The sequence below is a fragment of the Mercurialis annua genome, linkage group LG5 (genome assembly GCF_937616625.2).
Source record: "Mercurialis annua linkage group LG5, ddMerAnnu1.2, whole genome shotgun sequence".
Classification (NCBI taxonomy): Eukaryota; Viridiplantae; Streptophyta; class Magnoliopsida; order Malpighiales; family Euphorbiaceae; genus Mercurialis; species Mercurialis annua.
This window is the reverse complement of record NC_065574.1, coordinates 43,066,240-43,078,235: the sequence shown is the minus strand read 5'-3', so window position 1 is coordinate 43,078,235 and position 11,996 is coordinate 43,066,240. Positions and strand designations below refer to the sequence as shown.

At 39.2% G+C, this 11,996-nt stretch overlaps 2 protein-coding genes across 2 annotated transcripts; both read right to left on the bottom strand.

Moving 5' to 3' along the window:
- Positions 1–956: 956 nt before the first annotated feature.
- On the bottom strand, positions 957–2,019 carry LOC126681894 (E3 ubiquitin-protein ligase SINA-like 10). Its single transcript, XM_050377450.1, has 3 exons — positions 1,975–2,019; positions 1,709–1,867; positions 957–1,613 (listed from the first exon to the last, which is right to left on the bottom strand). Exons 1-3 carry the CDS (start codon positions 2,017–2,019, stop codon positions 957–959), a joined length of 861 nt encoding a protein of 286 aa, XP_050233407.1.
- Positions 2,020–2,322: 303 nt separating this feature from the next.
- Positions 2,323–2,957, bottom strand: LOC126681892 (uncharacterized). The gene is made up of 2 exons (XM_050377449.1): positions 2,844–2,957; positions 2,323–2,736 (listed from the first exon to the last, which is right to left on the bottom strand). The coding sequence occupies exons 1-2, from the start codon at positions 2,955–2,957 to the stop codon at positions 2,323–2,325; spliced, it is 528 nt and encodes a 175-aa protein (XP_050233406.1).
- Between the last annotated feature and the right edge of the window lie 9,039 nt (positions 2,958–11,996).

Genomic DNA, 11,996 nt, shown 5'->3' with positions numbered 1-11,996 from the left:
TTGACCATGATGGAGATGTTGAGGAGATGGCAAGCGCTGGGCTAAAAGCAGGTGTGGTTGATGTGTACGTTAGATATTTAACCTGTGATTATGTGCATAATTTGATGCCTGAGAGTGGACCCAAGTTAGAATTTGAAGAAATTGAAGAAGATGGTCCATTTGAGCCAGTTGAAGATGGTCCAGTCGAGGCAGTTGAAGATGCTCCGGGAGTTGAAGAAGGTCCAGGTGAAGAGATATTGTTGCTAGAGTGGTACGACACTGAAGATGAGGGCCAAGTAGAAGCCTTGGAAGTGCAGATTGTTGCTGTTGAAGGCCCATTTGATGTGGCTGAAGGTCCAGAAGAAGGGTGCAGCAAAAAATAGAAGAACAAATAAAAACAGAAGAATAAAATAATGAAATAAATGTAGCGTTGTTTATTATTTCCGATATGTTGTTATTTTATTTTAAAACACTTATATGTTTTTTACTTTTGCAATTTCATAATGTAGCATTGTTTTTTATTTCCTGATATGTTGTTATTTTATTTAAGACATTGTCTTTCATTTGGAAATTTTACAAATTTATTTTTGGAAAAATGAAATACTTTTTAAGACACTGTCTTTCATTCTTATACATTTGTTCACATAAGGTCCCTGACTTTTAAAATGAATTGAACAGTGGACCCTAATATTTGTTACTCTGGACAAAAAAATATACATAAAACATATAGAACATACATTACTTACAGAACATGTAAAATGTAATACATAAAGACATATAAACAAGCAGAAAAGTAAAATTAAAATTTCATTTCATTAAATATTCAAACATTTCAGAACATTTAGAAAAAAAATAATACACAAACAAGCAGGAACCCTGAACAAGAACACAAATCTCCCACTTGACCAAAAATACATAAACAAGTGATCCTCTTAAGCCAAAATACATAAACAAGAATAGATAAACAAATCATCCTCTTAAGCAAGCTCCGGTGCGTGATAAACACATAACTCCATCTTGATCATACCGTCAGCAAAAAATTCGTGGTCACTATCAAGAAGGAACCCTGAAAAAGAACGATAGTAATTGCTGGTGCCTTGAATGTTTTGGGTAGCACTGTGAAACTTGTGACTTGAGTTGACATTCACTTCAATTTCATGGGGGCAGCATCCAGCTGCTAACGGTCTAAGACAACACATCGTCAGAATATTCCCATAAGAACACGTTGTGTCGTTCAGAACAAACACAATGTCTGTGTTTTCCTCTTGGAGAATAAAGAAATTATCATTCAGCCGGACAGAAACAGGGAATTTACGACCAAAAACAAACAGCTTCACAAAATCTTTATGCATCACTTTACAATAAGCATAAATCATTTCAGAGGTTCCCTTGACATTGCAAACTTCAATGGGGCATGAACACTCTATAAAGGAACATAACTTTTCGTGGTTGATCTTATCGGGGTACCTAACAGTTTCTGGGCATCCATAATTCTTGAACGAGCAACAAACTCTTAAAGACTCAGCAACATCTTCCAGAATCCGGTTCCTCATTCTCCTGATAGGCAGGGTGCAAGAATGACACTTTTGAGTCTTCTCCGAGCATGCGTTGCATGTTGCATGTCCATTTTCACACTGAATATAATTACAGAAAAAAATACAATTACTAAACAATACAATTACAGAAATAAATAACAGTAAATGGTAAAGAGAAACAAATGGGTACAAACCTGAATAATTGGAGTTGTAAAGGGTTCACAGCATATTGGGCAATCCATAAGTTCCATATTAAGTGAAGATACAACAATATTATCGGACATCTTCTGGTTACTCTGAGAATAAGAACAATTTGTGTACTCTGAAATGCTTGAATCAGTTGCTATGGTTGCCTATTTAAATAAGTTAGCATCATGACTCTTCAATTTCTTTAGATGCCCTTTGTGGATGTAATTAATTAGTGGTTGTAGTTAACGAAGAGGCTGCATTGGAACAATACAACTGATGGAACGGGTGTAATGAAAGGGTTTCTTGGAAAATCCATTTCTAATCTTTACCATAAGTTTTCATTTTTTTGGCGGTTCATTTTTCTGTCAAGTCTAATATAGCCCTTGACATTTCAACCAATTATGAAAGACAGCACCTGAACTTATATTTTATAATCAAGACAGCACCTGAACTTATATTTTATAATCAACGACAGTACTGTAATTTAAAATTTAGAATCACACACAGTTTTCATAGAAAGCAAGTTGAATGAGTTTAAGGTAATACAAAAAATTATTGGAACGCAGTTAACTAACAACACTGCACAAACACAAGCCACTGTCACTTAACAAAAAATGAATCAATTTTTCTTGAAGCAAGCAACGGCTAAACTGCAACCGGCAACTGCAAAAGCCACAAAAAAACCAAGCTTCATGATCTTGTTTTTCCTCTCCATGTCTGAGCACTTGACTTCCATCAGCTTGATGTGGTCCTTCAGAGTCTCTATCTCCATAAGTTGCAGACCACTTTCCTGCATCATAATCATATTTTCTTCGTGGTACATCTCATGAGACTCCTTCAATCCCTCGAAGGCCTCATTAAGTTCCTGCAGTTCGTCAGTTTTAGCTGCCACATGAGTATGGGCATTAACTAGTTCCAGTAGAGCGGCATTGCGTTCTTCAGTCATGGCGTTAAGATCACTTTTCAACTTCCTGACCACCGTCATCTGATAGGCCATGTCGTTATCTACCCAGGCAAAAAAATCGCATTGATTCTGTGTAATGTAGGTCAAACGACAATTAGATGGCAACAACGGAGGATTAAGTTTAAATAAAATACTTACATTTCTCTTAGAACAGTCGTAAAATCTAAAATACTTACATTTCTCTTATAACAGCTGTAAAATCTCCGTCCTGGATTTCGTTCAGTAGAGGAAATCTGCAGACGGCATGGAATTCCACAATCGCACACAACTTGTTTAGCTTCTCCTTCCATTGTCGTTGTATCTTGGAACTGGAGATCTATGGGAAGGCTGGTAAGAAAAAAGAGAAGGACACGAGGGTTTTCAGAAAGGGGTTGAGTGTTGAGTTGAATTATGTGTTAGACCTTCATTTATGTAGTAGGGTTCTGATTTGCTTTTTGTTGTCAGGTGTGACAGATGTCCCTTTTTAAATTAATAACGAACCTTTAGTGTTTTAATTATGAAGGTTGAGTACCTTAAGTGATCTTGATTTAAGAGGTTGAGGTCCGAAGATGATTTGTTAATAAAAGGTTGAGTACCATATTTGTTCTTATAATAAAAGCATGAGGACCGTGGCTGATCTTTAAGAAAAAGGATCAGGACCTTAGTTGGTGATATAAAAAGTTGACCTTATAGTTGCTAAAAAAACAGACAAACACAAACTGTTCAATACAGGAACTGTTTAATACATCCATTCATCCAATCAAATACATCCATTCCAATACATCAACTAAAATTCTAATCACAATGTAAAACCTACATGCACACCCTAACAAAATACTACCTATGTGCACCAAAATAAGTAACAAAATAATTAGCACTAAACCATGTTCTAGAACTACATGTTTTTGGATCTCTTCCTCAAGATGTTCATGTATCTAGAGGGAACATCTATAGCTCTCCTCTTCCCTTTTCCTTTTTCAGCTTGAGTAGGGATAGGTTGGGACGAAGCTCCATCTTCAACAGTGCTCCGTTGGCTGTTGAAGGCATGCTCTTCTGCATCACCTGGGTGGTTCTGGTTGTTCTGGTCTGGTTGGCCTTGGTCAGCAACCGGAGGTTTCTCCTGAATTGCTTCATCCACAAATGGAAAGGTTTCACGTCTACTCGGTGACCTATGAACGACTTGACTTGTACCCTGCCATGGAAAGACACACACCAATTTAAAAATTTAATGGAATAATAAACCAAAAACTAAAAACAACAAAACCAGACATTCACTAACATCCATCATCCAGCGGAAGGTGACTGGAGCGTCATGAAGCACAGGTTCTCTTTCAGCAGACTGACCACCAGGCTCTCTTTCAGCAGACTGACCACCAGGCTCTCTTTCAGCAGATGGACCACCAACCTCATGAGTTGACTGACCCTCACTTATCTTTAGGCAACCCCTCTTATTGTGTCCAAATTTTCCACAGAAACTGCAAGTGATTCTCATATTTCCATTCCTTGGCACCTTTGCCCTACTTGCAGCGGCTTCCTTGGCTTTTTCAACCCTTTGTTTCTCTAGTTCTTCCGCCTCCTTTTTTCTAGCCGTTGGTATTCTGCCCCTCTTCTTTTTGTGTACTGGGGATGGTGGGAGTATGATGTTGAATGGCTCAGGGTCTGTTTCCCACATGTTTGGCCCATTCATAGGGTTGATTACATAGTTGTATACCTTCTCATACGTAGCTATGCTGTAACAGTCATCCACAAACTCTTCAGGCCGTTGATTATTTCCATATATGCATGGTGTAGCATGCGAACATGGGATTCCACTAAGCTGCCATCTTCGACATGTGCATGTTCTGTTAGCCAAATCAACCACGAACTGGCCCCCTGGGGCCTCTACCTGCCACTGAGGGCTACCACCAGGATCTGCGGTGAACTTCCAACCATAATCAATGATTTTGGCCAACTTCTTTCTGATCTTTGGACACAGCTCACCCTCCATATTTCTCCCAAACTTCTGCTTGTCATTTATCCTCTTCATAAGCTGAGTCCTTATCATTTCGAACATTATCAGCACTGGCTTCTCTCTTGCAGCAAGTATGTACTTGTTGAATGCTTCAGCCAGGTTGTTTAGGAGGATATCACATTTCACTTCCTCCTTGAACAACGCTCTACACCAGTGTTTCATGTCCCTCTCTTTGATCCATTTAAAGCCAGCGTCATGTTTGTCTTCCAGAGCTTTCATTGCTCTATCCATGGCTGCTTTATAAGTTGTTGTTCCAATGTTCCAGATGAAGGGCTTCATGTGTTGCGTGTGAAACGTGCTCCTGAAATTGGCCCACAAATGCCTCTAGCAAAATCGATGTTCTGAATATGGGAACAACTCCTTCACAGCATTCACCAAACCCTGCACAAACGCACGAAATATAATCACCCATGGAATCTATAACAGACCCTATAGTTTGTAAATTATTCACTAAAGGACCCTGACCTTAATGTAAAAAAGCTAATACAGCAAATTAACATTGATCACTAAAATCAACTAAGATTGTTCACCCATGGAATGTACCTTTTGTTTATCGGACATGAAATCAGTGGCATTTGTAAGGTGCAGATCAGCTTGAAGTAGCTCAATAAACCACATCCAGGTGTCTGTGTTCTCCATTTTAACCCAGGCATATGCTAAGGGGTACATACAGTCGTTTGGATCAATCCCTGTTGCAGAAAGAAGTTGACCCCCGTATTTACCCTTCAACCAGCACCCATCCAGACAGACAATCTATCGCATCCCATTCATGAAGGCCTGCTTCAACCCATGAAAGCATACATACATTCCCTGGAACTTCCCCCTTGCTTCTTTAAACTCCATCGTGCTGCCTGGGTTGGTTCTCAAAACCTCCCTCTTGTAATCATACAACTTCGCATATTGCCGGTCCTCATCACCCTCCAATTTGTCCAATGCTGCCCTTCTTGCTCTTTTGACTTGCTGAATGCTTATTAATTGTTTTAGCTCCATCCGAATCTTCTTCACAAACACTTCAGACTTATATTCAGGATCGTTTCTAAATTCTTCTAAGTACTTGTCGGCGAGGAATGCACTAGTCAGGTGGAAGTTTTTGCTCACTTTAGGACATGAATGGCACAGATCAAGGGTCTTCACTCGGAATGTGTTGTCATCGGGATCTTTGAGGTGCAGCTTTGAGGCAAACACGTAGAACATACATTTAGCATTTGAGTAGCACTTTGCCCTCACTCTTGTTATCTCATTTACAGGTAAGTGCAGTTGGTACCTGTGGTGTATCCCCCACTCACGGCAAGCCTTCTTAAACTGCTCCCTGTCATTGAACAACATCCCAACAGAGAAAGTTGGACCCTCCTGGTCGTGGTCTTCATCAAACACATTAAAAGTCTCCCCCCCCATCTTCTTCTGAATCTGAAATAGATCTATTACCATCAGACTCAATGTACTCTGAATGACCACCTACAGTGTCCTGGTGAATGGTTCTGTCCACACCACCAGACTCAAATTGGGCTTTACCTTTAGGTCTTCCACCAGCCCTGTTCTGCGAAGCACCAACATTCTCTTCAGGCAACTGACTGGCTCAGTAGTCAAATCTTCATCACCATCCAAGATGTCATAATCAGGATCCACAATGTACTTATCTAGAACATCATCCCAATCTTCAACCCATTCCTGTGAATCATGATGCTGTTCTTCTGTGGGCACCGGTGGCTGGTCTTTACTTAGCCTTTGCGGCAGTTCCCTGTTCAGCTCCTCAAATAAACCCTCAAATGGGGGCTGATGTTAGGTCTGGAAGAAATTATCAAAGTTCACATCTTGAGTTTGTTGAGTAGGACCCTTATCATGCAGCACCTCTCCCTCGGCCATGTGCGGCCAATCGTCAGCCCCCAAATCCTGAGCTTCCTCATGTGGCCCCTGAATTTGACCTTCTTCCTCTTGTGGCCCATGCTGTTGGCCATGATATTCCTCGTGCGGTACATTCTGTTGGACATCCACAGGTGGCCCTTGATCTTGGACATCTTCACCAGCCCCAGCCCCAGCCCTACTCCCAGCCCCAGCCCCAGCCTCAGCTCCATTCACTTGGCAATCTTCAGCAGCCTCGTCCCCCTTAACATGGCAATCTTCATCAGCCAACTGAATGCTTACCTCTTCATTTAACCCCTCACCAGCAACCTCATCATTCCCAGTATCAGTTTGGCCCAAATAATCTGCCCCTTCATTCCCCTGGGCCTCTATATCTCCCTGGAGCATAGAAGCCCATTCACTTACATATGGAATCAACCATGACCCCCCACTTTCTGAAGGATCTTCACAAACAGCCTTGGTAGCCAATGGTTTAACCCTTACTTTTTCACGGGAGTGGGATACACATAAGCGTCATCTTTGGGGTTTGGTATCTCCTCAAGTACAACATGTGGGGGCGACGGGGGCGGAGGGACTAAAGACTCAATGTCTTTAATTGTCAGTTTCCTAACATAAACATCCACTTCTCCATCCCTCTTCCCAGCCCTTGCCATTTCCATGACATCGTCTTCGTGATTTATCGGGCTCATCCAATCATGAAATTCCTTGTCTTTTTCTTTCCAATAATAATCAACTAATCCGTTAACTTTTTCTCTTTTCACCCATCTATCTAATTTCCTCATAGACATATCGGACACAGAATAAACGCCGGTGAACACTTTCCCATCATGGTAACCCCATTCCCCCAATTCCCCATTAATGTGAAGGTTGATTTGAAAATATTCTAAACCTGGTGACACTGCAAACAGACAAATATTTAATTACACCAACAACCATCAAGCAACACAAAAAGAATAGTAAATGCCAACCAACAGAAACGTGAAAACATAAAACAGGTCGTACAAAGATTAAACAAATCAAACCAACTAGTGGTCCTACAGCAGTAAACAAACATAAAGCAACTTGTAGTCCCATGTCCAAAACCAATAAAAAAAATCAAAGCATAGAATAACAAACATTTACAGAAATCAAAGTACTATGTGGTCCTACAAAAACAAAATCCACCAAAAAAAAACAGGGTCAAAATTGACATACCTTCCACTACATCGTCACTATCGCTCTCATCCATTAAACCCCATCCAGGAGTTCCAGGTGGTCCCGTTCGTTCTCTTTCCTTTGAATTTCCTTTTCCTTTCTTTCTCATTTCTGTAATTCCTTCACTATAATAACCTATGACAGAGAGAACATAAATACACCACATTAATCAAACCCTAAACCACATTAACCAGACAACAAGAGTAAAAATAAATCTTTCTCACTCTAAATTTCTGTTTTGTTCCTTCGTTATGTTTTCTTCTTCACAATGCAAGAATAGAAGACGAACAGGCAATCGAAGAAACAATGGTGGTGTGAAACGGAGAGTTCGAGAAGAAAGAGATGGAAGGTAGTGTATGTCAGAACGAAGATGAAAGAGAGAGAAAAGTTACCGAGCGGTTACTTTTTTTAAAAAATTTAAAAAGTCAACCTGCAACTCTGAAAGAGGAACTGTTGCTTCTAATAGAGGAGAGGTCACGTGGGTCGACAGGTGGCGAGGAACAGGCATGCAAACGATTTAATCGTTGGCGGCGCCGCGATTTTAGTTTTTTTTTGTCAGGAGGGCCGTGAGTGGTGCCGCCATAAAGGTCAGGGGGTTTAGGGAAGCTTTTGAAAGGTCAGGGGGTTTAGGGAAGATTAGGGCAAAGGTCGAGGACCGTCCATGATAATACGAATTTGATTAATTAAAAAGAGGTATTTGCTAATCAAAACACTTTATCAAGTCACACACTTGCACACTCCTGACCAAACTCGAACTCTAACTAATCCTAGGTCTTCCTCACCCCTATAAATACTACCCTTAGACAGCCTAGCTAGAGATCGGACTAGAGCTTAAAATCCGACCCTAGAATTCGAACCTTAACACTAGAAAAGTAGGTTTTGGGCGAACTCTTCCTCACACACACACACAAATTGCACTAAAATCTATTCCATAAAACAAGCTAAACACTTTAATCAATCAAGTACAAAGCTACTACGCGTGATTCGAAGTTGGATCAACATCCACTTCGCTAGTAAACGAGCCAAAGACTCATAACGGTATTTTGGAGGACTCTTAATTGTCTCTATCACTTTTCATAATATCTGTCAATTGCATGATTTAGATTGTATGTTTAGGTTGATTTTGATTGTTTTGCCATTAATTGCTGTCAAATTGCTATAATTGTTGTCTTAATGCTCTTTTCCACAAACTTCCATGAAATTGGATTAGAAAGCATGTTTTAGGTCCGTCCTAATATTTTTATTCCATTAAATTTGAATCTATTGAATTTTTACACTTAGGAAGCATGTTGGAATTAATTACCTCTTTTTCCGTGTTCTAGCGTGCCTCTCGTCTTATTATCAAAAATTGTCTAAAACCTGTAGTTTAGGTTCATTAATGCGTGTTGAATCGCCATTAATTAGTTCCGTAATATTTGTATTTCTTTCCCATACCTTTGATATCTTTTTTGAGCATGTTTGAATGAAAAACGGATGAGAAAACGAACGAAAACGACGAGCTACTGCTTCTACCCGAACCGGCGCCGCCACCACTGCAACTGACGCTGCCGCCGGTGTGGACTAGCGCCGCCGCCATGGATAAATGGTGCCATTGGCACTCCAACAGGTGCCGAGTTCATACCTTCCTTGCTTCCCAAATCTTCTTCCAAATCTTCCCAGATTTGATTCGTCTTTGTTTTTAGGTTTCCGGGCTCGATTGAGTTCGGATCTAGGCCCTGTTTGAGCCCAGATTTAGGAGTTTTTATGTATATTAATATTATATATTGTAAGGGGCCAGTCCTAATGTAATCGAGGCCTGAAAGCGCAAAATTGTAATTCTTAAAGTAAACTGGGCCCATAAGTCCACAATCGGTGAACCCAGCAACTTCTAGACCGGATTTCGGGTCCATCCAAACTTAAAATCGACCATGTTTTAATCTAGTGGAACTGTATCGATGAGACGAACAACTTTCCTGTTCTGCCCGAGAACTAGTTCTGACCATACTGACGGTCAAAATGTGGCGAGTGCGAGTAACTCAAGTTAACGAGGTTTAAAAGTATTTCTTACCTTATATGTCTATCCAACTGCCCATGAGTGCGTCAAAAATGTTTACCGCTTTTTAAAAGCATGAAAATCCAATATTAACAGGCTAAAGAACTAACCACGTTAAATTAACAAGTCAAATCAAATCCAGCAAATAAGCTAGACATCTTAAGATTGCATGTAAAAAGTAATTAGAGGTTGAATAGGATTTTCAAGAATAACCTAATAAAATCAATCAAACATATACATCGATTTTTATGCTTTATGTATGTTATATATCTAGACTAGCCAATACTTGTATTTGTTAGAAACCATCAGGTTTAGATGTATGATAAGGAGTAATTTGTTACTTGACCAGTCCAGATCGAGTCAAATGCGCGTCAAACGTGTTTACCGCTTTCATAATTTTTTTTTCCTCCAGTACAATCTCGTGTGAACTGCAGATGAAATGTCGAGATAATACTGATGCATCCAGTAGGTAAAAAGTAGAGGTTAATAAGCCAAGTGCATGAGTCTCAGGTAGGTCCACGAACTCGGTCTTTGGTTGGCATATGGTAATCTTACCCATAAGCGAGTAAGGTTATCGAGTCGATGTAAAAGGCATTTCCTAGCTAAGCTAGGTGGTGACTCCATATTATTTCAAAACATGTCCAGAATAGAGTCCTGCCATAAGCCTGGGCGAATAGGAACCCCGAAACCCCCACTTCCGCTCATAGTTTTCCTTATACGTAGGTCCCCATAAGATCGTGAACAATTATTTAGATTACTTGTGTAAAAGAGTGTCACTCATATTCTTAGTACGTAAGAATAAATTCTTTCACAAAGTAATCAAGGAAAATACCTACTAAAAGAACACTTAGTTTGATGAGAACACTTAGTCATATAAAACATATATTATTGCCAAGGGGATTAAGTTTATTTAAGTATACATTCAAAATGGCCCTAGGGTACATACTACTAACAATATCCCACTTGCACTGGAGCCACATGCTACTACATTTAAGACCTATATTTTCAGGATGTAAATCTAATTGACTATGTGTCATGGGCTTCATTAACGGGTCATCATATGGAACTACCTCTAGTTTGCTAACAAACGTTTTGATCCAAACAACTTCCTTTGTAGATGCATCAATATACTCGGCTTCCATAGTGGAATTTGCAGTTGTTTCTTGTTTGGAACTCTTCCAACTTTTCGCTGCTCTAGTACAGGTAAAAACAAATCAGAGATATATTTTCTATCATCTAGATCTATTTGAAAATTAGAATCTATAAAGCTGTATATTTTTAGATCACCTCCTCCATAAGTAAAGACTATATATTTAGTTATTCTCAAGTACGTAAAGATATTCTTAACCGCCATCTAGTCTTCCGAACCTGTATTAGATTGCTACTAGCTAGTCAAACTAACCGCAAAGGAAATATTCGGCCTCATACATAACATAGCATACATAAGACTACCAATTGCTGAAGAATATGATATCGTTGCCATTTCATCCTTTTCTTTGAAAGTCTGTGGAGATATTCCTTTTGGAAAGATGAATACCATACTAAACAAGAATTTTCCATATTGAACTTCTTCAATATGTTTTCTAAGTAAAGCCTTTAAGATAAAAAAATCATTCTTTTAGATTTATTTCTATAGAGTCTAATATCGAGAATGTAGGTCGCTTCTCCAAGGTGCTTCTTGGAGAAAGTTTTGGATAACCAAAGCTTCAATAAAGTTAACATACCGACGTCATTTCCGATTAGCAAAATATCATCTACGTACAAGACTAAGAAAGTGATAGCGCTCCTACTAACCTTCTCCGCAAGTCAAAGGACATATGTACAATTATGAACTAGATGACATTAAATTGAATTTGATGAAATACCATATTTAAGTCATCTAGCATTACTTGTTCGACTCACACAACCCCCTTGAATGTCCACATGTTTATTTTTATTCCCATCAAGTAGTATGAGACCCACTACGTTTTTTATAACTCTTTTAAATTTATGTTTATCAAAAACTCCTTTTTGATAATACACACACACACATACATCCCGCAAGTCATACGTGGCCTCTAGCAAGACATTATGACTACCCAAGGCATATGAATATTGATTATCCGATTTAACCTTATATATAATATTTTAATCCCTTTGTCTCGCTATATCCAGATTGAATATAAGGCATAATATATATATATTACATTACCAATTATATATATGATAATCTATTAATCACTTTATTCTATTGGGCTTGTACAACCTATAACT

Bases quoted from the DNA above. Each gene is read 5' to 3' on its own strand.
- LOC126681894 (XM_050377450.1), bottom strand. From the start codon at position 2,019: ATGGATTTTCCAAGAAACCCTTTCATTACACCCGTTCCATCAGTT. The intron at 1,868-1,974 runs GTATTGTTCCAA...TTATTTAAATAG, and splicing joins TTACACCCGTTCCATCAGTT to GCAACCATAGCAACTGATTC. The intron at 1,614-1,708 runs GTTTGTACCCAT...AATTATATTCAG, and splicing joins TTACAACTCCAATTATTCAG to TGTGAAAATGGACATGCAAC.
- LOC126681892 (XM_050377449.1), bottom strand. From the start codon at position 2,957: ATGGAAGGAGAAGCTAAACAAGTTGTGTGCGATTGTGGAATTCCATGC. The intron at 2,737-2,843 runs GTAAGTATTTTA...TACATTACACAG, and splicing joins ACAGCTGTTATAAGAGAAAT to AATCAATGCGATTTTTTTGC.